The sequence below is a fragment of the Nicotiana tomentosiformis genome, chromosome 9 (genome assembly GCF_000390325.3).
Source record: "Nicotiana tomentosiformis chromosome 9, ASM39032v3, whole genome shotgun sequence".
Taxonomy (NCBI): Eukaryota; Viridiplantae; Streptophyta; class Magnoliopsida; order Solanales; family Solanaceae; genus Nicotiana; species Nicotiana tomentosiformis.
In genome coordinates this window covers 71675468-71702554 of record NC_090820.1, presented here as the reverse complement: position 1 = coordinate 71702554, position 27087 = coordinate 71675468, and the positions used below count along the sequence as shown (strand labels likewise).

The 27087-nt window shown below is 34.1% G+C and overlaps 1 protein-coding gene and 1 long non-coding RNA gene across 2 annotated transcripts; one reads left to right on the top strand and one right to left on the bottom strand.

Moving 5' to 3' along the window:
• The first annotated feature begins 11948 nt into the window (after window positions 1–11948).
• LOC104121184 (uncharacterized) lies at window positions 11949–14787 on the top strand. Its single transcript, XM_070185067.1, has 4 exons — window positions 11949–12428; window positions 12511–12944; window positions 14226–14520; window positions 14569–14787. The coding sequence occupies exons 1-4, from the start codon at window positions 11949–11951 to the stop codon at window positions 14785–14787; spliced, it is 1428 nt and encodes a 475-aa protein (XP_070041168.1).
• A 1742-nt stretch (window positions 14788–16529) lies between these two features.
• Window positions 16530–17529, bottom strand: LOC117277119 (uncharacterized). Its single transcript, XR_004507402.2, has 2 exons — window positions 17031–17529; window positions 16530–16941 (listed from the first exon to the last, which is right to left on the bottom strand). It is a non-coding gene; the product is annotated as an uncharacterized lncRNA (long non-coding RNA).
• Window positions 17530–27087: the final 9558 nt, after the last annotated feature.

The following is a 27087-nucleotide window of genomic DNA, read 5'->3' as shown; positions in this document are numbered from 1 at the left end:
TGTTCCTCGATGTAGAAAATATTATTCTTTTAGACTCAAGTTACCTATGCTTGTAAGTAGCGTATAATAGATTGTTTTGAATAGTTTTTTGTGGGGATGGAGCATATATATATATATATATATATATATATATATATATATATATATATATATATATATATGTATATATACATATATATTTTACATATTTATAGTTTTCTTCAATTTTTATGCAATTTTACCTGTTTATAAATATTTACTGTAATTATATTATTTTATAAAATATTAAAAATTAAATACCTATGGGGCTTACGCCTCGCTGAGGCATATGTTAAACGCCTCGCCTTACGCCCGCGCCTTTTAAAACACTGGTCAGTATCACTTATATAAATCTTTTTCTTCCATTGTCCCCTATCTTTAGCTAAATCTTCATTGATTCCAAGGATTTGTAGGTCTTTCAAGACAATTTCGATGTGATTTTAGGTCTACGTCGTCCCTTTTAACACCTTAACACATTATAGTTTCACACCTACGAACCAGTGTCTTTGTAGGGCAACGCAAGACATGACCAAACTATCTCAAGCGACCTTTCATTTTATCCTTAATGCGTGCTACTTGCACCTTCTGGTGAATGTGGTCATTTTTAATCTTATCTAATCTTTTATGACCACATACCCATTTTAGCATCCGCATTTCTGCAAGACTATTCTTGTGGATATGTTGAACTTTAACAGTCCAACATTCACTACCATATAATATTGTTGGTTTTATAGTTATTCTATAGAACTTACTCTTCACTTGATAACACCCCAATTGCACTTGATACGGCCCAAGATAGCAACCATGCGCTTTGGATGTCAATTGATGGCTACTTTCGCAATTGGGAGGCTATAGGTGTAATTTGCCATCAATTAAAGACTACACGTAGTTGGAGGCTATACTTGTAATAAGTGAATGCACTTTGCTCCTTAGAATAAACTTAGGGGTATTTGGGTCATTTATAGCCAAATACCTACTCTAGTATAAATAGCCCCTAACGCTTTCATTTTAGGGTAGACTTTTTCGATAAATGATGAATACTCTTTTGAGAGGTGTAATGGTGGTTTGCCTTTGTTGATAATTTTATTCAAGGTGTATTCTTCAAGTGGAATCACACTTCCACTTGAAGGCATCCATATAGTTTAGGTTCACTTTGTTATGTAATTAACAACAACAACAACAACAAGAAGCCCAGTAATTTCCCACAAGTGGAGTCTGGGGAGGGTAATATGTACGTCGCCTTACCCCTACCCTGGAAGGACACTTTGTAATGTAATTATTGGGTGATTAATTATATCAACTGTTTTTCAATTACTACTTTGTTTCGTCTACTCTCAAATTATATCCCTTGTCTTTAATTTCTTGTCTTCCGCATTTTAGATTCGTATCATTTGGTATCAGAGCCCGGATTAGTGTTCGTTTCTACAAAAACTATCTAGGTATTTGATTTTATCAGAAAATCACAAAAAAAAAGGTCAAAAGATCGTTTCAAAAATAGAAGATTTTTGCGTTTGTTCTATTGTTCCTCACTGTTTGTTTCCAAAAATAGAAAATAGAAATCGAAGTGTTCATTCTCTCTCTATCGATTTTTTATTCCGAAAATCTTGTATCTGCTGAATTTCGTTTGATATCACTTGAAATTCATTGGATTAATTTGGGTGAACTTCGAATGTCACCACTGAAACCTACAATTTTTAACTCTTGAAGAAGCTGGTTGAATTTCAATTTGTAAATTTTAGCTCGAAATCAAATGGATGTGGTTTAATCTTGTTAAGGTCTAGTCCAGAGTTCTGGGGTTGATACTTAGTTTCTCCTTAATCATTCAGCGGTGATTGCTCAGAAACACGGTGTAAATTCAACATGGGGGGAAGAAAAGATTTATGTTAACTCAGGTTTCAAATCTTATGAAATCACAAGAACTTATTCAAGATCTGAAATCTGGTATGACTGGGGGAATACAGCAGGAACATGTTTCGGAGATTGACTTTCAGTCATAAAATCATGAAATGGATTGTCTAAAATGGCATCAAAGGTTCAGACTATGTCCGTCAAACGTTGGAAAACAGTTGAGTTCTTCTCTCAGTTTTATGGCACATTGAAGTATAATAAATACGGCAGATATATCAGCATTATTGCTATACAAGGGGATAGCAGATCAGTTGCAATAATTCCAGAAGGTACATTTAAAGAAGGATGGGGAAGATAGCATTAAAGATGGATAGATTCATTAATGCTGCAATCATAGCGGAAGAAAAAGCCCTCAACCCAGTCATCGACTCCTCTTATGTTGAACAACTCAGGGACAATAAATGGACGACAACAGAGACCAAAACTTCGCCGATCAAGACTCAAAATTCCAGAATTATTGTCTGGTAGCCATAAAGCTTCAGATAATGATCTTCTAGGAAGATGTATTGTTGGAAAATTTCCCGATTCTTTGCAGGAAGTACCAACACTCAATGATGTCCGGAGATGGGTCACTTCAGTTTGGAAATCTCATGGAGTAAATGTTTATGAGATGAATGACTCATTCTTCTTGTTTGAACTGCCGATAAGAAAAGCTGCTGAACATGTGCTTACAGGGGAATGGAGATGGAAAAAGGTAAAGCTGATACTTGATTGGTGGTCTCCCACGGTTGGCTGCTGGCCAAAAAATGCAGAAAGGAACTGGGTTTGGATCCAACATTTAGGGCTTCCTCTGAATTTATGGTCCCAAAAGGTCTTTAGCGAAATCGGTAATTTTTGCGGGGGTGGATTGAATCAGGAGAAGAAACTAGTCTGAAGAATCACTTGCGCTGGGCCAGAATTAAAGTGAAGGGAAATGGTACTAATATACCGAAAGAAGCGGAAGTTGAAAGTGATGGTTTTATTTACACCATTCCCTATATGGTGTGAAATTCCGGCGAGGGTGGAGGCCGTAAATCTTTCTGGCAGTGTTTCTTTTGACCTAACCGAGGAGAATAGGTCCTGTGAGGAAGGTCATGGGACTTTTCTTCCGCAGAATACGCTTGAGCACGATGGTACATCGAAAGGAGTAATCAATTCAAATCTGTTGCCACCTGAGGAGGCACGTGCTAGGGACAAACAGGCTGCCTTGGTCCCAATAGTTGTTATATATAAGGATTTGGGTTATAGGCACATTAACTGCAATGGGCCAATAGATCCTTTGATTTTAAACAGAGCCCAAGAGTCAGCAGCTATTTTAAAAGACCTAGATCCAATGCTCCTGGAATTAGAAGTCAATTGCAGTCAATCCACTTCAATGCTTATCCAAGGCAAGAATGGTATGTTTGATTGGTTAGTGCTTATTTTTGGCTTTCTAAAGCCATAGAGGGAATTGGCTATACCCTTGACTTTCATAGTAGCAACTTTGTATTTCTAGACTATGACTTGTTGATGTTGCTATTATATTCATGTCGTGAGTTGCCAAGTGGCCAACTTAGAAAAGAATTTGGGAATAATATTTGTTTTTGATCTTGGTAATTCACTCTATGATTGTGGTTTGCATTTGAGCCAAGTGCCTATTGTTTTGTTGGGAAAAGTGTTCTTTGTTGATCTTAAGGATGCTTAATTATACTTCAAGAGTGTTCCCTTTGATGCATGTGGTAGAGATCTTTGGATTAAAATGGTGCATGAGTCTTATTGTGAAGTGTCTTTAGCATGCACAATTCTTTGTAAGCATGAAATGCTTGATGTTTTGTTTCTTGGTGCTAAGAAGTCTTTATGGAAATTTGAGCGTGATTATTTTGACTGTTGTCATGAAGTGACTTTGAATGATAAGAGAGTTGGTAGATTTGCTTTGTACATGTGGTATGCTTCTATGTTTGGACTACCTAATTCATTTCCCTTGTTTGTTAAGTTCATAGGAGTCATACTTTGTGCTTACTTGGAAAATTTTATGATTCCATGTGATGATGTTTTGTATATCGTTTTTAGAGGAGTCTTTGTACCTATTAGGAAGAATTGGGTCAAAACAATGCATGGGCACTTTCTTGACTTATCTTTACCATGCATATATATGCTTCTTGATGAGTTTATACTTGTACTTATTCCTTTTCATGTTTTGCAAGGTTTGAATTCGAGGACGAATTCTTTTCAAGAATGGAGTATGATACGGCCCAAGATAGCCAACACGCGCTTTGAATGTCAATTGATGGCTACTTCCACAATTGGGTGGTTATGAGTGTCATTTACCATCAATTGAAGACTACACGCAATTGGAGGCTATACTTGTAATAAGTGACTACACTTAGCTCCTTATAATTAGCTTAGGGGTATTTGGGTCATTTGTAGCCAAATACCCACTCTAGTATAAATAGCCTTACGACTTTCATTTTAGGGTAGACTATTTTGATGAATGATGAATACTCTTTTGAGAGATGTAATGTTAATTTGCCATTGTTGATGACAACTTTATTCAAGGTGTGTTCTTCAAGTGGAATCACACTTCCACTTGAAGATATTCCTATAGTTTAGGTTCACTTTGTTATGTAATTATTGGGTGATTGATTATATCAATTGTTTTTCAATTATTACTTTGTTGGGTCTATTCTCAAATTCTATCCCTTGTCTTTAATTTCTTGTCTTCCGCATTTTAAATTCGTATCAGCATTTCTCCACTTCAACCATCCGATTATAATCCTATAGGTAACATCTTCATCTATCATTCCATTCTATTGAAACAATGAACCTAGATATCTAAAGTTTTTGCATCTTGGCACCGCAATCCCATCTAGTCTCACCTTAACTAATCGTTGCCTTGTATTTCGGTTATTGACAGCCTTGACTACTACATGTTTTCTTATTATATTGTTGTCGATAACGCTTGTTCTCTTATTATCCCGTTATGGTTACTGCTTATTTTCTTATTGTCTTGCTATATTGATTGCTTTTTCTTTCCTTGAGCTGGGGGTCTATCGGAAACAACCTATCTACCCTTAAGGTAGGGGTAAGGTCTGCGTACACACTACCCTCCTCATATCCCACTCGTGGGATTATACTGGGTTTGTTGTTGTTGTAGATAACTACATTAAAAAAAAGAACTTGTCTTTCACTTTGGTAGATATTTTCCTATGACGTAGCACTCTCGTAACATTCCTTCGTCAACCATCCTATTTTAATTATGTATTACATCTTAACCTTTTTTTTGATAAGGTAAATTGTATTAATCAAAAGGGAGAGAACTCCCGTGTACACAAAGTATACCAAAGACGTAGAGAATTTACATCAGAACATGATTCTCTACAAAAGACGCCCAATCTTCTATACAAGTAGGAGCTAAGTGAGTGCACCAAAAAGCGATCAAAGATAAAAGGCTATTCTTAAGATGTGAAAAAGGAGACTCAATCTCCTCAAAAGCTTTCCGATTTCTCTCCCCCCATACTACCCACATGAGAGCTAACGGAGCGAATTTCCACGCCTTTTGCTTTCTTCTTCTACGGAAACCGCCCCAGCTATATAACATTTCCTTTACAGTGCTTGGCATCACCCATTGAACACCAAAGAGATTCAGGATTGCCCTCCACAAAGCTGAGGACACAGGGCAATGCAACATAAGGTGATCAACTTCTTCTCCTGAGCTTTTACACATGTAGCACCAACTAACAAGTGTAATTCCCCTCTTTCGGAGATTTTCAGCAGTCAAAATCACTCCCCTTGCCGCTAGCCATGCAAAAAAGCACACCTTCGTGGGCGCCATAGGAATCCAGATCGAGGTTACATCTTAACTTATCCTGCCATTTGAGCCTAGATGCTTCAATTTACTGCATGTAGGCACAACAATTGATTTAATCCCAACTCAACTTCATTAATCTTGTGAAGGATGAACTTGTAGTGCATATATTCTTACTTCTACTCATCTTAAAACCTTTACTTTCTAGGGTGATTCTCCATAGTTCTAGTTTTTGTTGAATCCTTGCTAATTTGCGTCAATTAGCACAATAACATACATCATAGGATTAGGACCTCATCTTATCACTATTTGCTAGTCCACTTCTGACTTGTGTAAAGAAGAATTAGCTCAACACAGATTTCCGATGTAAGCCTATAGTTCTAGGTAACTGAATCTCCTCCAATTGTTCTAGAGCTTTTCTTGGTATAACCTTACAGTTCGTACATGTGATCATGTCACTTCTTTCAATAAGGAAGAAGTCTATTTGACTATGGTTATCTCTAGAACTGTCTTTGATTGAGCGAATCCTGCCCGATTTTGATTTCCGTCCCCGCGGGAGACATCGTAAATAGTTAAGTGTTATCAAGTTGTGTTCTCTCCATTTAGGTGTTGGCTAAAAATCATAACTTAGAGCAAACTTTAAATTATCCTACCTTTTAGTCCTGGTAACGTCTCGGCCAAATCTGTCACTATTTCTATCCACACATCCATTCAAATCTCTCTCGACTAAGATTTGCTAGCCACTTGACCCCTAGATCAAAATATCCACATCTTTTCCAAATTTCCATTCAAATCTCTCTCGACTAAGATTTGCTAGCCACTTGAACCCTAGATCAAAATATCCACATCTTTTCCAAATTTTGTTTTAGATTCCTCATCTAATCTTTACTTAGTAAGGCACTAACTATGTTGATTGTTACCTTTCCCCACGCTAGTCTTAACAAGAAATGTTATCACCAATTCATTTTAGTTCTACAACTTTATCCTTAAGTTATGGTTTTACAATGATTCCCACCCAATTCCTATTTGGATTATCCCAAAAACCCAAAGTTTTAGGACAAGCATGGGCACTAACCCAATTTTAGTTTGGACCTTATCCTAAGCTTCGTCTACCAGAAAAATCATGTATAAAAATAGCATTGGCCACTTAATGCTACCTCCTTCAAGTGGTGATGGCATGGCTACAAATGAACGTGGACTTTAGCATGACATAGGAATAAATAAAAAGATTTTATGAAGAGGAATGAAGAAAAACTTTAAGCCACAGTGCAGAGGTCGAAGAGCATACCAGAATGACAGGGTATTGGAGAGAACACATATAGCAGTAAACTATAACTCCATGTATGAAAAATTGATATTCGTTAGAGGGAGTTGATCTACTTACATTGGTACTTTCAATTTCTTTTAGAAATTTCTCTGGATAGTCAATATAGTCGGCGCATTCTTTCTTTACTCTAGCCACAAGCTCTTTCTCTTGGGCCTTTTGAAGGCTCCTTATCAAAATACTCATAGTCAATTTATCTGGGAGGAATCCTGATTTCTTCATCAGTTCATACATTTCCATTGCCTTCTCTACGAGATCTACTCTAAAGTATGCCCCGATAAACTCTGTATAGGTTCTGCTGTCTAGTTGTAAGCCCTCCTTCGTCATGTCCACAAAGAGTTGTTCAGCCATTCCAATCAATTTGTTTTTGCCCAGCATCATTATCATACTATTGAACACAGATAAATCTGGTACATACCACTCCTCATTCCTGACAAAGTTGAACACCTGAACCCTGATAGTTTTCAGATAAATGCACATTTAAGAAAAATAAGGAGAAGTATTAAGATGGGAGGAAGCCATGAGCAGATATTTTCATGATAGGCAAGAAGAGAAAACAGAAGTAGAAAGAAAGAGCTATATATTGGTCTTTTTATCCATATCTAATATGCTTTCCTCCACAAAGTATGGGATTTTAATCAGTCTAGCCTGCATCTTCAAAATCAGAATCAAAGGTTTTACTAGATCAAGTTGATCATGATCACATTTTAAGTTGGGGGGTGTTAAAGTCTGAATGCTAAGACGCAACAAAGTGAGAAGCAAATCTTAAGCTGCCACATCTATGCATGACCGTGCTCAAACAGTCAAAAACGTCAAATGAGAAGCAAACGTCAAAATGTAGAAGAGCTAAGTTCAGACATTACGTCCAGCACCCTCCCAGGCAGCCCCACCAACCCCCCAACCCCCAAAAGAAAGGTTAATAGAAACACAGATAAGTAACACTGAATGGTTCTATAACAAGAATACGTGTTTCTCATTTATAAAAAACTAACTAGTCTTGCATTACAAGAGACATATAGTCAACATCTTCGTAACCATGTCATGAAAGATATTCCTCTGCCTATTAAATTAAATGGAAAAATAACATTTCATCGTCAAATTGTAGAGAAAATGACAAAAATGGTCCCTTATGTTTGAGGGTAGGTTCAAAATAGTCCCTTAAATATGCACTACGCAGTTTTGGTCCTTTAAGTTTGTCGAAAGTTAACACTTCTAGTCTCCATCAAATATTTAAAAATTTATGTTAGTTAGATTTGATGGAAACTGTGGGGAAAAAAAATAAACCTTAAATACCAGGAAAGTCCCATCAAATCCTAAAAATTGCAACACAAAAACTGCACTAGAGACCAAAAAGATATAAAAAATTAGCCAAAATTACACACTAAAAAGCTGCACCAGACTCTAAACTAAATCTATTTAAAAATTTATGTTAGTTAGATTTGATGGAAACTGTGGGGGAAAAAAATAAACCTTAAATACCAGGAAAGTCCCATCAAATCCTAAAAATTGCAACACAAAAACTGCACTAGAGACCAAAAAGATAAAAAAAATTAGCCAAAATTACACACTAAAAAGCTGCACCAGACTCTAAACTAAATCGAAAATAGCAGAAACTACAAAAATCGTACCTCTAAATGTGAGTTCCTGCTAATTTCCCCTTTTCGTAGTTCCCGTCAATCTAACAGATAGAGTTCGCTAAATATTTGACGGAAACTAAAAATTTTAACTTTTGGTAAACTTAAAGGACCAAATCTGTGCAGTGCATACTTAATGGTCTACTTTGAACCTACCCTCAATCTTAACAGACCATTTTTGTCATTTTCCCTGAAAGTGTAGGTTAAAAGTCTTCTATTTTTGTAGAGCATTGCATTTCTTCTCCCCCCACCCCCACCCCACCCAAAAAAAAAGCCACCCACCCAAAGCTCAAATCCTCTATTTGATCATTTATAGGAAACTGACCTGCCTGAGGTTATTAATTTATGCAATCAAATTGCATTTTAAGCCATCACATAGAACTGTAGTCTCAGACAGTATGTGTTTCAAACAAAAGAAAAGATAAAAAGGAATTCCAAAGCCGTATAACCTTTTGAATTATAGTACTAGAAGGGATGAGCTGAATACAAAGTAAACTAATGAATCGACATCATATACAAATAAAAATTGGTAGTATTCATCCCTAACAACAGAATCAATGGGTGGTTAAAGAAAGTTTCAGAAAAAGATCGGCTTTGGACATGTTTCTATGGAATTTATTTTGGTCTTCCAAAGTTTGAACCCCATAGATTAAAATAAGATACACATTGGAAGCTACCAAACTTCTCTAAAACATTACAAGCTGAAGAAGAGCAAGAGCAGACATGCAATTTCAGGCTCATTGCAGAATGTGCATAGCATACCGCAGCACAAGCACTAATCCTTTTCCAAAAAGAATCCAAATTCGTAAAACAAGGTCACACTAATCACCTTAAAAGACCCAATTCAAAAAGATTGAAGCCAAAGCAAAGCTAATACAACTAATAAGCTTCCTTGAAAATCTTTTTACATGTTCAATTTTGTCTATGGACATAATTACTATCTTAACTGCTTTCAAATATTCCTCATGCTTCCTACTAATACAGTTTGATTCTTAACCTATACTCTATACCTTTTTAAATAATGATCATGATCCTCAGTGCCACCGGTCTCCTATAGATCTCAAATGATCTTCGAAGGTATAGAGTATAGAGTATAGGACTTGCTCAAAAAGAAAAGAGAAAAAGCATCCATTTGCATCAAGGCATAGCTTAACTAGCTATATCAAAAACTTTTTGTCTACATCAAAACTATTTACTCCACCTTTCCTTTTTGCTTTCTAACAGTCAAAAACTGTAATCATTAACCAAAACTTGTAATTCAGCGAATGCAATTGAGTTTTTGGCTAAATACGTCCCTCTAATATGTCTCAAACCTAAGAACATACTTGTAAGACAACAGGGAGCAAAAAAGAGTCACTCTACTTTCAACGAAGAGAAAAAAGTAGCTTCATATCAGCTAGGGCTCCTATATCAGAAAGAGATGAAAGAAGTTATGTTGAAAATACCTGCAGAGCCAAGTGAACCTCATTTTGCCTTTGCAGCTCAGTTAAGGTGTCCAACACGTCAGCCTTCAATAGCCTACTAAGCTTGATTTTCAAAACCTCCTCCATTTTTTCAGGTGATTTGGCTAATTTCAGAGACTGGACAGCTTGTATTGCCTCTGTGGACAACACCCTTGACCTCCACATAGGTTTTCTCGGTCCATTTCTCAAACTACACGAAGTTTTCTGCTTCCTCATTGAAAGATTGAGTTGGGTTCTTGAAAAGTGTAGTTTTTGTAGAAAACCCAATTGAGAAAATTGAATTCTGAGAGAAGCCATTAAGGCTCAATTGATACAAAAAGTAACAGAGAAATTAGGGAGGGAAGGTAACCCGTGAACAGGAGAGACTGCGGGAGAGCTTTTACTTAAAAGGAAAATATACTAAAACGAAAAGTTATGTGTATAGATAGCCACTAATAACACATGTATTTACTTTTAAATCATTGTTTTTAAATATATTTAGTCTTTAACTACTGTCTTAAGCTTTTACCTGCTCGAACTAAAATAGCCTTATGCTATATAGGATTTTGTTGATACATACGCTCCTTATTTATGATCAGCAGCAGCTTAAACTTACGTGCAAACTTACGTGCAGAGAATTATTGTGATCGTCCAAAATTGCACAAACTTCTCTTCCGATTTCAAACTTCCAGTCTAAGTTCATAATTCAACTTTCTCGTCCAAAATTCACCATAAAATTACAGTAAGTTCTAAAGTTTCAGATACCTCTATATGCGTTTGTGTGTTTGTGTGAATTTTTATTTCGTTAATGAAGAATAAGATGCTAGGAATTTGATTTTTTTCTTTTATGTATTGATAACGTTAAGGACATCGCGTCCTTAACTCTGTGATTGTTCTGTAAATATTGAGGACATAATGTTAAGGATTTGTGTCCTTAACATGACTGTTGTTCTAAAAAATATTAAGGACAAGGTGTCATCTATTTTGCAACTTGTATTAATAAAGTTAAGGACACGATGTCCTTAACTTCATGACTGTTGTTCTAAATATTAAGGATATAGTGTCTTGTATTTGCAAATTGTATTAATAAAGTTAAGAACACGGTGTCCTTAACTTCATGACTGTTGTTCTAAATGTTAAGGACACCATGTCCTTAACATTTTCACTGTACACATCAAAGTGAAGGACAACTTGTCCTTAAAAATTTCACTGCACACATCAAAGTTAAGGACAGCTTGTCCTTAACTTTTACAATGCACACATCCAAGTTAAGGACACCATGTCCTTAATATTTTGACTGCACACATCAAAGTTAAGGACATAGTGTCCTGTTTTTGCAACTTGTACTGATAATGTTTAGGACACGATGCCCTTAACTTCATGACTACTGTGTAAAAATTAAGGACATAGTGTCTTGTTTTTGCAACTTGTACTAATAAAGTTTAGGACTTGATGTCATTAACTTCATGACTACTGTGTAAATATTAAGGACATAGTGTCATGTATTTGCAACTTGTATTGATAAAGTTTAGGACATGATATCCTTAACTTCATGACTGTTGTTCTAAATATTAAGGACATAGTGTCCTGTGTTTTGCAACCTGTATTGATAAAGTTTAGGACATCTTGTCCTTAACTTCACTATTGTTGTATAAATATGTCCTGAATTTCCCATTTTCTTGACTTGCAGGATGGATACAATATGTATTATAGTTGATTTTAATGATAGATGGACTGCAAACTATAAGTATCTTGATCATCAAACAAAGCTTGTTCTAGTACTTGAGGCAATTCGATTTGAAAATTTAATTAACTAGGTCTTTGAAGTTATTGAATTGGATAGAGACAACTTTGAAGCAATGATATGGTTTGATATCAATCTGGGAACAAGCAAGGGAATGCTTGTATCCAAAGATTTAGATCTTCACACATGTATAGAGTTACTAAAAAGTCATTCACTCTTCAAGGGCTGTCGTTTCATTGTTGATATTTCAGAAAGAGTTTTTGGTTCTACAAGCACCTTTGAACATGTCAATACAGAAACTCAACAAGACAATCAAGACAAATGCCAACGGATAATGGAAATAGATGTGGTTGAAGCTCAACCAATAACTGAAGAGGTGCTTCAAATATTTGATTCTATTCAAGTGGAAGGACAAAGCATTATAGAGATTGACAACGAACAATCTTGGGGTATTCAAGTCTTAGAGAGTGCACCGGCAATAGAAGAAGTTGCTAAAAAAACCTTTACTCAACTAACTAGACGAAGCTCAAATTCGAAACAAAAAGAATCCCCAACTACGATATTAAAAGAAAATGCTTCGTTGGATGAAATAAAAGTGGGATCAATATTTGACAAAAAAAAAGAGTATAATTAACTGTTTTTCCAATATAGAAATTAAAGGACATTTTGAATTCAAGGTTGTTAGATCAAGCTCAACAAGATATTCGTTGAAATGCAATGATGATAGGTGTGGGTGGTGTGTGCGTGCTTTCAGAATTAAAGATTCAACACTATTCAAGATAGTAAAGATTGAGAAAAATCATGACTGCTTAGTTAACACTATGAAAGATGATCAAAGGCATGCAACTTCAAAGTTGATTAGTGGTTACATTATCGACAATCTTCGAGACCCAAGGTTTGAAGTTACACCAGCCTTTGTCATGGCAGAAATGCAAAAACTGCATGGACTAGACATTGGTTATCACAAGGCGTGGTGTGCTATTCAACGTGCTTCAGCTTTAATAAGAGGAAGTCCTGAAGAGAATTATGAATTATTGTCTTCATACTTGTATATGATGAAAAGTAAAAATCCGGGAACATACACTAACATAAAGATAGATGACAACAACATGTAAATAATCAAAAAGAGTTTATTAGTCTGTTTTATAAACTTTAGGACATGTTGTCCTTAACTTGGATATGTGCAATGAAAATGTTAAGGACATGGTGTCCTTAACTTGGATGTGTGCACTGAAAAAGTTAAGGACATGGTGTCCTTTAACTTTGATGTGTGCACTGCAAATGTTAAGGACATGATATCCTTAACTTTGATGTGTGTAGTGAAAATGTTAAGGACATGGTGTCCTTAACTTGGATGTGTGCAATGAAAAAGTTAAGGACATGGTGTCCTTAACTTTGATGTGTGTATTATAAAAGTTAAGGACATGGTGTCCTTAACTTTGATGTGTACATTGTAAAAGTTAAGGACATGGTGTCCTTAACTTTAATGTGTGCAGTGAAAAGGTTAAGAACATGGTGTCCTTAACTTTGATGTGTGCATTGTAAAAGTTAAGGACAAGTTGTCCTTAACTTGGATGTGTGCATTGTAAAAGTTAAGGACATGGTGTCCTTAACTTTGATGTGTGCATTGTAAAGGTTAAGGACAAGTTGTCCTTAACTTTGATGCGTGCAGTGAAAATGTTAAGGACATGGTGTCCTTAACTTGGATGTGTGTAGTGAAAAACTTAAGGACATGGTGTCCTTAACTTTGATGTGTGCATTGTAAAAATTAAAGACATGGTGTCCTTAACTTTGATGTGTGCAGTAAAAAAGTTAAAGACATTGTGTCCTTAACTTTGATGTGTGCAGTGAAAATGTTAAGGACATGGTGTCCTTAACTTTGATGTGTGCAGTGAAAAAGTTAACGAGATGGTGTCCTTAACTTTGATGTGTCCAGTAAAAATATTAAGGACACGATGTCCTTAACTTTGATATATGCAGTAAAAATATTAAGGACATAATGTCCTTAACTTTGATGTGTGCAGTGAAAATGATAAGGACATAGTGTCCTTAACTTTGATGTGTGTATTGTAAAAGTTAAGGACATGGTGTTCTTAACTTTGATGTGTGCATTCTAAAAGTTAAGGACAAGTTGTCCTTAACTTTGATGTGTGCACTGAAAATGTTATGGATATTGTGTCCTTAACTTTGATATGTGCAGTGAAAATGTTAAGGACATGGTGTCCTTAACTTTGATGTGTGCATTGTAAAAGTTAAGGACAAGTTGTCCTTAACTTTGATGTGTGCAGTGAAAATATTAAGGACAAGATGTCCTTAACTTTGATGTGTGCAGTGTAAATGTTAAGGATTTGGTGTCCTGTATTTTTAACCTTCTGTTAAACTCTATTTTCAGGTTTCTTTATATGTTTTATACATATGGATCATCAATAGCTGGTTGGAATCATTATAGACCAGTGATTGATGTTGATGCAACTTTTCTGAAGTCAAAATATCGTGGTGCTTTAATGATTTCAGTTTCAAAGGATGCAAATAACCAAATATTCCCACTAGCCTTTGGAATTGCAGAATCTGAAAATAACAATTCCTATGAGTGGTACTTTGGTGAGCTTCGCAATGCAATTGGGAGCCGTGACAATTTAATTTTTTTATCGGACAAGCATCAATCTATTGCACATGGCATTGAAAAGGTATATCCTGAAAGCCACCATGGGATTTGTATCTATCATTTGGAGTAGAACCTAAAGCGAAGGAAAGTGAAAAGTGGGGTCATAAAACTTTTTCAAAGTGCTGCAAGATTATACAAGCGCAAAGAATTTGATCTATACATGTTAGATATAACAAAAGTTGATAAGAAGACTTTTGACTACTTGATGGAAGAACCACCAAAAAGGTGGGAACGTTCTTGTAGTCCACGACGAAGATATGACATGCTCACAACAAACATAGTTGAGTAAATGAATTCTGTGCTATTAGAAGCAAGGGAGTTGCCTATATTAAGAATGATGGATTTCATCCAAGTGAAGCTACAACGTTGGTTTTATGAAAGAAAAAATGAAGCAGAAGGAACTTTTTATGACGTTTCTTGTTGGGTAGAAGAGGAATTGAAGAAAAAGATAGATTTAGCTTTTACTTTAAATGTAAGTATTATGTTCTTACTTTAGCTTATTATTTTAATGATAATTTAACATAATATACTAACTTATAGTTTTTCAACTTTGAAGGTCTTCCCTGTTTATTCATGGCATTCTAGAGTTGAGGAAGAAGGAATTACTTTCTTGGTGGACTTAAACAAAAGAACATGTGATTGTTTTCAGTTTTAATTTGATGAATTACCATGTATACATGCAATTGCATCTATCAAGAAGAGAAACATCAAGAAGTCTAATTTTTTCTCGGACTGGTACTTAAAGGAATCTTAACTGAAAACATATGAAAGACAAATACATCCTGTAAGACATACGGATTCTTGGATTGTACCAGAGAGTGTTAAGTCACAAATTATTAAACCTCCAGATTTCAAAGTCCCGCCAGGTAGAAGGCAGAAGAAAAGGCATATTCCAGCTACCGAATCATCAAAAATAACATTCAAATGTGGTCGTTGCAGAAGAATTGGTCATAATAGAACATCTTGTATATATATTCTCCGACAGTCCATCCATTTTCAAGGAAGCATAAAGAATAATAGATATATCCACTTATGTTTATCTACTCTTTTAAGTTTTTGCTATAAATTGGATTCATTTAGATTGTTTTTATTTGAGCAAGTAAACATTAGCAGATGGTTATATAAAAAATGTCCTGAATTTTCAAAGTTTCTTTGCGCTTACGTGCTCTTTGTTTCTTTTTCTTTTTCTGGGAGTTCAATTTACCTTTGTCGGACCATTTATTATTTATGGGATTTTATTCTTGCCGTAAGTAAATAAGAAAGTCCTTTTCTTTATATAATTTGACGCCTGCAGCTTGCTACATCTTTATTTTTAAAATCAGATTGGTACAAGTAAAATTTAAGGACATAATCTTTTACAAGTCCTGGAAATTTCAAGTATGAATCTAATATTAAGGACATAAATTTCTAAAATGTCCTTAACTTCTGAAAATCTCAGATTATTATCTAGATTTCCAGAAGTTCAGGACATTTCAGAAAAATATGTCTTGAATATTTTTTTCATCCTTCAACAAATCAGGACGTTTATGAACATAATGTCCTGAAGTTCTACAATAATCAATGTATCTTTTGCTATATCTCTACATATTTAATAAAAAACTGGCAATTTAAAATGGACAAATGAGTAGTTATAAAACTTGACATCTGCAGCTTGCTAAACAGAGCTTGCTACATCTTATTTTTAAAATGAGATTGGTACAAGTAGACTTCATGACATAATTTTTTGAAACGTCCTGAATATTTGAAGTATGAATCTAATATATAGGACATAAATTTCTAAAATATCCTTAACTTTTGGAAATCTCAGTTTATTGTCTATGTTCCAGAAGTTTAGCACATTTAAAAAAATATGTCTTGAATATTATTTTCATCCTTCAACAAATAAGGATGTAGTTAACAAATTCTGAAGTTCTACAACAATCAATGTGTGTTGCTTTGAATTTCTAAAAACTTCAAGACAATTTAATCAAATATTGGCCCTTTAAAACTGTGAAAAAATGGACAAATCAATAGTTAACAGAAAGAAAGAAATTAATAACACGATGCCTTCATATTACTGCTGAAACTGTAATTTAGCATAGCTGTGACCAAAACATTATGCTATGCAAAAAAAATAAAGTGCCTTGTGACAATTTACAGGATATTTCAGAATTCATATGGATTCTTTACAATAATTTTATACCAATTCCACTACAGCTGACTTTCTTTACAACTACACTACAGCTCCTTTGGGCAAGAAGTTTTATTTTCACTATCATAGTCGTCGCCGACATTTTATGGTGGTGTATCATAACCAGAATTTCTTTTTCACTCTCCATGTGCCCAAAGATTTGCTGCAAGTTCTTTTCTGAAGTTTGATATGTCCTCATGTTGGAATTTCTCTACATCATTTCCCATGATCAACAACTCCACATACTTGATTAAGAATACACCACAATCAGTCCTAAGAAAAATATGGAGTCTATTAAACAATATCTTTAATAAAATAAATCTAAAGTACATATAAATTATATAGCAAATGACAACACATACGATCCAGTTTGGTGTGGTGATCTTTGCCACTGAATATCAAATTTGTTGAATGCATTTCCAAAAGACTTGTGATTTTTCTCAAACTGTGAGAACTTTAGCAAGTGGGGGATAATGCGTGCATACATTTCAATGTGTTTCATTTCTTGCTCATATGGCTCACTATATATGGAATCGTACACATCAATCTTTCTCTCATTCAAGTCCAATACCCCCAAAAGAAAATATGTCACAACATCTTTATCTTCTGAAGGAAGCCGACATGGAAAAAGATTTTGTCAACTTCTGTCCAAGCAATTCCACATCTACTATTGTCATCCCACATATATGATGTGAGAACCAACTGATTATCATCACACCAAAATAAATCTGAAGCATCTTCATTAAAATCCTTATACACAATTAGCATATAGTTATCAAAAAGTATATCTGTAGTTGTGCAATGAAAAGGATGGGCGCAAGAGTGGTAGCATTCTTTCTTTCTCAACTAATACAGGGCAATGTCAATATGCTTCATAAAAAGGCAAAAAAAGAAAAAAAATCCATCAATCATAAATAATTAAAAAACAATAAATTAAGAAGAAAGAAAACAAATGCCTTGTGAATTATCAAACCTTATCATCAAGTACAAAGCTACTATCTGCAAGCTCAAGGAAGAATATTTTGCTACTGATTTTTTGATGGTATAATTTATATGGATTCTTTCTCATACCATTATCCTCAGCATATATATCAGTTTGTCCCCTGGAAATCTTGAAAATATCAAAGTTAGAAAGTTTATAAGTTAGTCCTCAATTCCTAATTAAGGACACTTGGTCCTGAACTTATAGTAACAAGGTCATAAGTTTAGGACACTTAGTCCTGAAGTTAGAGTTGGAAATTCAAAATTTAAAGACAGGTAGTCCTTAACTTACAGTTACAAGTTCAAAAGTTAAGGATACTTGGTCCTGAACTTAGACTTACAAGCTCATAAATTAAAGTCCTGAACTTAGAGTAACAAGCTCATAAGTTAAGGACAATTGATCCTGAACTTAGAGTGGAAGTGCAAAAATTAAGGACACTTGGTCCTCAAGTTAGAGTTACAAATTCAAAAATTAAGGACAGGATGTCCTTAACTTACAGTTACAAGTTCAAAAGTTAAGGACACTTGGTCCTGAACTTAGACTTACTAGCTCATAAATTAAGGGATAATTAGTCCTGAACTTAGAGTAACAAACTCATAAGTTAAGGACAATTAGTCCTAAACTTAGAGTGGAAGTTCAAAAATTAAGGACACTTGGTCCTGAAGTTAGAGTTGCAATTTCAAAAATTAAGGACAGGTAGTCCTTAACTTACAGTTACAAGTTCAAAAGTTAAGGACACTTGGTCCTGAACTTAGACTTACAAGCTCATAAATTAAAGTCATGAACTTAGAGTAACAAGCTCATAAGTTAAGGACAATTGGTCCTGAACTTAGAGTGGAAGTTCAAAAATTAAGCACACTTGGTCCTGAAGTTAGAGTTGCAAATTCAAAAATTAAGGACAGGTAGTCCTTAACTTACAGTTACAAGTTAAAAAGTTAAGGACACTTAGTCCTGAACTTAGACTTACAATCTCAAAAGTTAAGGACACTTAATCCTTAACTTAGAGTTACAAGCTCAAAAATTTAGGACATTTAGTCATGAAGTTAGAGTTGGAAGCTCAATACACTTAGTCTTGAATTTAAAATTACAAGTTCAAGACACAAATGTAAGCAATTAAGAAATAATGAATACATTTAGGGACTTACACTTTTTTGCGACCTTTCCTTTTCTCCTTGCCTAGCCACCCAATGAATTTCTTCAATAAGTTTTCATCGTCTTTGGCATAATGAAAAATACATGTACGAGTATATTTTGATTTTATCCAGCCTGTATACTTGGGAGTATTTTCATTGTGCGCCATCGATGTTCCTCTTTTTCTTTTCTGTTCAAAAGGAGATTTCAATTACCAACTAAACTTCTTATTCCTTTTCCCTCGACCAAGCTCTTCTTCAACATTTCCTTCAACCTCCATAGACAAACCCTCATCAATGCTCATTTGTGTAGTCGGAGGAGTAGGAGTAAGAATAGCAAATGGTGGACCATCAAAATCAATACTATCTCTCTTCCTTTTTCTAGTATATCGGTTAACGGCTTCATTTTTTTTTTTATCTGCAAGCAACAATACATATACATTAGTTTGCTTCAAGTCGTCAATTCTATGAATTGTCAAATGAAGAGACAAAAACTAAGGACATAATTTTTGAAATGTCTTGACAATTTGAATTATGAATACAATATTAAGGACACAATCAATACATGTGTTGGCCACGCTGCCTTCTTGTATTTCTTTAACAGACAATGGTGCTGACATATTGCTTGCATTTTCTTTATCTTGTAACTGTTCTCCATGTTCTTCGATTGCAAGTTCACAAGATTCTGCAAACTATTTACAGGAGCTAACACAATTAGTACTTGTTACTAATCTTTGATTAAAATAAACATGTATAAGATTAAAAAAAACTCCGTCTAACCCTTTGCAACTGTCAAGATCATGCCAATTAAATCATTATCTTGACTAGTATTTTTTTGTCTTCCAATATTGTCTGTAAGAGAGAGAGGTGTAGAGATATTATACATTCCTTCTATACATTTGCAAACAATCTCATTTATGCTTGTTCCTTGGGTATTTTCTATGTCTTGAGATTGTCCTCCACTTCTCTCTTTTGAAATTTCATCATCTTGATAGTCCACTCCATCGTGTGTAGTCGGAGGAGTAGGAGTAAGAATAACAAATGATGGACCATCAAAACCAATACTATCTTTCTTCCTTTTCCTAGTATATTGGTTAACGGCTTCATTTTTGTTTTGCTATGCAAGCGACACTACATATACATTAGTTTGCTGCAAGTCGTCAATTCTATGACAAATTGTCAAATGAAGAGACAAAAACTAAGGACATAATTTTTGAAATGTCCTGACAATTTGAATTATGAATACAATATTAAGGACACAATCAATACCTGTGTTGTCCACGCTGCCTTCTTGTATCTCTTTAACAGACAATGGAGCTGGCATATTGATTGCATTTTCTTTATCTTGCAACCGTTCTCCATGTTCTTCGATTGCAAGTTCACAAGATTCTGCAAAATATTTACAAGAGCTAACATAATTAGTACTTGTTACTAATCTTTGATTAAAACAAACATGTATAAGATGAAAAAAAACTCTGTCTAACCTTTTGCAACTGTCAAGATCATGCCAGTTATATCATTATCTTGACTAGCATTTGTTTGGCTTCCAATATTGTCTGTAAGAGAGAGAGGTGTAGAGATATCATATGTTCCTTCTATACATTTGCAAACAATCTCACTTATGCTTGTTTCTTGGGTATTTTCTATGTCTTGAGATTGTCCTCCACTTCTCTCTTTTGAAATTTCACCATCTTGATAGTCCACTCCATCTTCTTTTCTTGCAGCTTCAAAAGATTCTGTAACATTTACAATTAAAACTTGTTACTAATAGTTTACTAAAACTAACATTCAACATATCATGAAAATTCCATCTAACCTTGATTGGCATCATTTTAATTTCCAAATTTCTCTTTAAGTAAGATAGGTGTAGATAGATCATATATTTCTTCAACACATTTGCATACAATCTCACTTATACTTGTTCCCAATGGATTTTCTAAATCCTGAGATTGCACTCTAGATTTATAAATTATTTCTGTTACGCTTATCTCTTTTGGATTTTCCTGGTCTTGACATTCCATTCCATCTTGAACTTGCATTCCATAAAAAGATTCTACACACATTTATAATCACAAAAAAGTTTATATGTATTACGCTATTGAATATAAATTTCAATGATAACAAATTCAAAAACTGTATCTAACATTTCCCAATTTCGATGCCAATATCAGTTTCATCTTCTAGATGTGCATCTCTATAATCGCTTTCATAATGATCTTCTACATGCACATCTATATCATCACATTGATCATCAACTGCATCTTTGCTAATTGGAACACTATGTTCTCTCTCTATAGTCCTTTCATGAGGTTTGTCAAGAAGCTTCAATAAAGTATCAAACTTTGATCCTAGGTTTTTCTTTAAAGCATGTGAGATAGTATTTAAAATAAGAATCAGAATGTTAGCTGCTTATAAGTTACGGACATTGGTCCTTAACATAGAGGTACAAGCTCACAAATTAAGGACAAATGTTCCTTAACTTAGAGTTACAAGAACGGAACTTAAGGACATGTAGTCTTGAACTTAGAGTTACAAGTTAAAAAGTTAAGGACAGGTAGTCCTAAACTTCAAGTTACAAGCTCACAAATTAAGGACACTTGGTCTTTAAATTAGAGTTACAAGCACAGAAATTAAGGACAGGTAGTCCTCAACTTAGAGTTCCAAGTTCAAAAAATAAGGACATGTAGTCCCGAACTTAGAGTTACAAGTTAAAAAATTAAGGACATGTAGTCATGTACTTAGAGTTACAAGTTAAAAAGTTAAGGACAATTAGTCCTAAACTTCAAGTTACAAGCACATAAATTAAGGACAGGTAGTCCTGAACTTAGAGTTCCAAGTTAAAAAAATAAGAGCATGTAGTCCTGAACTTAGAGTTACAAGTTATAAAGTTAAGGACATGTAGTCCTAAACTTAGAGTTACAAGTTAAAAAGTTAAGGACATGTAGTCCTGAACTTAGAGTTACAAGTTAAAAAGTTAAGGACAGGTAGTCCTGAACTTAGAGTTACAAGTTAAAAAGTTAAGGACATGTAGTCCTGAACTTAGAGCTACAAGTTAAAAAGTTAAGGACATGTAATCCTGAACTTAGAGTTACAAGTTAAAAAGTTAAGGATAGGTAGTCCTAAACTTCAAGTTACAAGCTCACAAATTAAGGACATCTGGTCCTTAACTTAGAGTTACAAGCACAGAGATTAAGGACATGTAGTCCTGAACTTAGAGTTACAAGTTAAAAAGTTAAGGACATGTAGTCCTGAACTTAGAGTTACAAGTTAAAAAGTTAAGGACAAGTAGTCCTAAACTTCAAGTTACAAGCTCACAAATTAAGAACACTTGGTCTTTAACTTAGAGTTACAAGTACAGAAATTAAGGACAGGTAGTCCTGAACTTAAAGTTCCAAGTTAAAAAAATAAGGACATATAGTCCTGAACTTAGAGTTACAAGTTAAAAAGTTAAGGACATGTAGTCCTGAACTTAGAGTTACAAGTTAAAAAGTTAAGGACAAGTAGTCCTAAACTTCAAGTTACAATCTCGCAAATTAATGACACTTGGTCCTTAACTTAGAGTTACAAGCACAGAAATTAAGGACATGTAGTCCTTAACTTAGAGTTCCAAGTTCAAAAAATAAGGACATGTAGTCCTGAACTTAGAGTTACAAGTTAAAAAGTTAAGGACATGTAGTCCTGAACTTAGAGTTACAAATTCAAAAGTTAAGGATAGGAAGTCCTAAACTGAGAGTTACAAGCTCAAAAATTAAGGACATGGTGTCCTTAACTTAGAGTTACAAGCACAAAAATTAAGAATATTACCTTGATGTCATTTTGAATCCTTTTTTTCGATAAAGCTATTTTTTGATGTATTCTAGTACATTCTACCTCCATATCCTTTTTGAACTTTTCCGATAATTTCTGAATAAAAAACCATAAAAATAAAAAAGTCTCTTAAGCAAAAATAAGCAAATAAAAAACTAATGGTATTCAAAGACAGAAAACCTACGTTAACAATTTCCTTAAGCAAGACTTCATCAAATTGTATTGAAGGCATTGAACTTTGATCTTGAGACAATGGCACATGCACACTAGCGGGCTCCGCATCTACTTCAGAAGAAAGAAATGGTACCATATCTAGCAACTGATACAACTATTATATAAGGAAAAAAAAACGTAAGTATTCAGAACTAAAACACATAAACAAAAAAATAGCTAGTAATCCTGTTAACTTACTTTTTCATTATGGAAGTACTTTTTACATAGGGTGTCATAATGTGGAGATTTCATATCTAAATAACATAGCATCCGAGGGAACCCACATTCTCTGAAGTTCACAAATTGTTTTTCCTGAAAAATTGGGAATACTTCCATAATCCAAACACAGAAGGCGAAAGGGAAGCCAAGTATAATATAATTGTCCTTCTCTTTATCTTTCTCTTTCTCTTTCTCATTCTCATTCTCATTGTCTGAAGTTTTTGGGCTTCAAGCAGCTCTTCAATGATTTTAGTAACTTTTCATAACAAAGAGAGCCCCAATTGAAAGAAGAGCAGAGTTTATCGTCATCTACGATTTTCATTACCCGCTCATACACATTCCGATTCTTGCGCTTCCCCATCAACACAGATTCAACAAAATAAATTGTTGCCAACTTCACCACATCGTCATGGCTGCCTACAAATGATGCAGTTGTACCATATCGGTGACTAGTAATAAAATGCCACAAATCGCCTAACTCGATTCTATCTTTTCCAGAGAAGTAGACTTTCGAAATCCTATTCTCTCTTTCACGTAAAACTTTGAAGTCCACTGAAGATGAACATTTCAACCCAGTAATTATCTGGAATGATTCACGTGTAAACTTCACTTCATGATCAAAAACCTTGAATGTCATTGAATGCGAGTCATTGCTTACAATTTCTGAAAGCAACACACAATGAATAAGTCTACCACAGAACTTCACACCTTGTAATCGAAAAAAGTTTCCGAAAACACCATCCCTCAACTTCTTCCATTGCGTGTTCGACTAGAAACTTTTTATTGTTTTCTTATACTGAAAATCTCCTTTCCAATAGCTCATCGAATTACGCCAATCATCAAACTCGAAATGCCCTTAATATTTAAACTACAAGGAAATAGAACATAAACATTATGACTATTTTTCTGAAATGTCCTTAATATTTAAACTACAAAACTAAAATCCAGGACCTAAGTAGATGCATCTTTAATAAAAGAACAATAAACTAAAATTAGCTTACAAATTCTTAGGACTATTTTTCTGAAATGTCCTTAATAATTAAACTACAAAACTAAAATCCAGGACCTAAGTAGATGCATCTTTAATAGAAGAACAATAAACTAAAATTAGCTTACAAATTCTTAGGACTATTTTTCTGAAATGTCCTTAATATTTAAACTAAAAAACTAAAATCCAGGCCCTAATTAGATGCATTTTTAATAGTAGTACAATTAACTAAAATTAGCTTACAAATTCCTAGGACTATTTTTCTAAAATATCCTTAATATTTAAACTAAAAAACTAAAATTCAGGACCTAATTAGATGCATCTTTAATAGAAGCACAGTTAACTCAAATTTCTAAACACAGTTAGCTTACAAATTCTTAGGACTATTTTTCTGAATTGTCCTTACATAATCAATATATTGATTGAACCACAAACACATTTCAATACCAAAAGGTTCTCAATAACTTTCTCACAAAAATCTGCACCTTATTCCTCAGCGAATCAAGTTATAATCATTATTTTGGACATTTCATACATACTTGATGACAAACACAACATTGATCACGATTAGAGATATACAAAAAGAAAAATGCATAAAAGCAAAATCGAAAACATACCAGTACGATGGTTCGCTGCAGAGAAGATGACAAAGGAGAATAGATTAAGTTGGACAAAGTATACACAGAGAATTGTTGTGGGTTGGGCATGAACGATATTGAGGGAGCAAAATTTTGCTTATGAAATTTTGGCTTTGAACTTCAATCGAGAGAAGGGAGTTGCATGCAGAAACGATATTGAGGGAGCGAAATTTTGCCTATAAAATTTTGGCTCTGAACTTAAATGAGAGAAGCGTATAAAGGAAGGGTTTGAGAATAAAAGAAATAGAAGAAAGGGTAAAAATATCTTTTCATATTAATTTTAATAGAGTAGTGGTTATTTTTGCTCAACATTAGAATTGGTGGATAAAAAATAAACACCACCTTATTTAGTGGTTACCACACACCATTTTTACCCAAAATTGCCCCTAACATATTCACTTACTTTCGTCCACCTATCTTATAAAAACAGCCCTCGCCATTAAAAATATGGCCCATTCATGCCCTTATTTCTGACGGACCTTTGCTGAATAAAAAAATATTTTATTATATATGACGTGGTAATTGCTCATTGATCAAAATTAAAATCCCATTCTAACCCGTATCTGATTCGTAAATAATTTACCCATGATCCATCTTAGTCGTTCCAACCCGTTAAACCCTTTTTAACCCCCCAAACATCCAATTCCATACCCGACTCATGATCCAATCATTATTTAGGTTTCATTTGTCAAAAAATTATATTTTTCTTTTTATTAATTTATTATTTGGTACCCTACTTTCCCTGTTCATCTTCCCCAACTTAATCACAACCAATAGTTTTCCAACCAAATCATCGCCAACGAACTGTGAAGCTAATTAACTCACATGGTTTCAATTAACTCTAGAAAGTTACACGGTGGCATAACAGATATAACTTTGGCAGAAAGATAATTTATTAAACCATAAAATCTTAAAATGAACCATTAATTTAATTCCACGGAATTCCGGATTTCATTCAGAAAATTGATTTAACAGAAAAATATTAATTTATAAATTAGGTTAAGACCGAAAAATCTGAGCGAGAGAGCGAGATCCGTGGGTGTTGAAGGGTTAAAATCTGGAAGTTGAATCCGACAATGGTCCTTTGTCGGCAATGTTGAGTTATTGTACTTGGCCATGAAGGAGGATAATTAGAGAAAATGTAGAGTGGGAGGGCAGGAATGGAAGATGAGAAGTTAAGAGGTGAAGTTAAGGCATTTTTAAAAGCGGGTCATGGCTCGGGTATGGATATTTTGGGTCATGGAGAGGGCTAATAAGTGGATGTAGGATGAGGTTTTAATTTAAACCAATAGAAAATTGACACATAATATGTAATAAAAAAATTCTTAATCAGAATTGGTTTGTTAGGTTTCAAGGTATGAGTGGACCGAAGAGTTGACGTTAGGGGAAATTTTTACAAAATAGGTGAACGAATGGTATTTTAAACCTAAGCGAATAGGTTAGGGGCAGCTTTAGCCCTTTTTCCGTATATTAAAACACCCTTAAATATGCCCCATGTGTTTCAATTTTACTTGACTCGATATAAATTGAAGAATTGAGAATCTTGCAAAAATATTTCAAATAAGTTCCAAATTACCAAACTCTAGTCATTAATTATAGACTTACCAAAACTAGTCAAGCACATATAAAAATTAAAAATCCAAATAAATAAGGTTCTTTCTCTTTCACACGCAAAAATCTCCTTCCATATTTTTAAGTGTGATCAGCCATATTAGATGCAAGATGGAAAGAAATTTCACGGATGAGATAGCAAACAAGGTGATGAAATACAAATATAAACAAAAAAAGACCTTTTTCAATGGGTATGGTTGAAATTCATCGAAAACATATAGACGGGTCAGTATACAAATTTTGAGGAAGATTGGAGGTGATTTGGACTGATTTGGTATTAAAATTCATAATTAAAATTGAGTTAAAAAAATTCTTCTGCGATACATGTATCAAACATGTATCACTCATGTATCACACACACACACACACACACACCTGTAAATGGATATACATGTGATACAAATATGATACACAAATAATACATAGTGTGATACACATCATTTTTTTCATGTTTCATCTTCTATTTCGAATTTTTAATTCAAACCACCTCAAAACTATGCCAAATCACCCCAAAACTGAGATTCAAGCTCCTTAAGATGTACTCAATCTATTCTAATAACACCCACAAAAAAAAGCAAAAAATTAACCTTTTTTTTGCTACAAATAGCTAATTGGTTAATATTTTATGAATTGGCCATTTTTGTAATAAGCTACTTATAAATGGACATAGCCGGTAGTTTTCCCCTTTTTTTAAACATATGGTTTTAAAAAATTAAAGGGTAAAAGCTTGATAGGGTTATAATATTTATATGACTATAAAAGTTTCTTATTAATGGCAAATGAGTAAAATAAAAAGTTTGAAATAAATTATCTCTAAAGATAGAAATATGT

Coding starts and splice junctions, on each gene's coding strand:
- LOC104121184 (XM_070185067.1), top strand. CDS start 11,949: ATGATATGGTTTGATATCAATCTGGGAACAAGCAAGGGAATGCTTGTA. Junction 12,429..12,510: donor CTTCGTTGGATGAAATAAAA/GTGGGATCAATA, acceptor TTTGAATTCAAG/GTTGTTAGATCAAGCTCAAC. Junction 14,521..14,568: donor TTGCACATGGCATTGAAAAG/GTATATCCTGAA, acceptor CATTTGGAGTAG/AACCTAAAGCGAAGGAAAGT.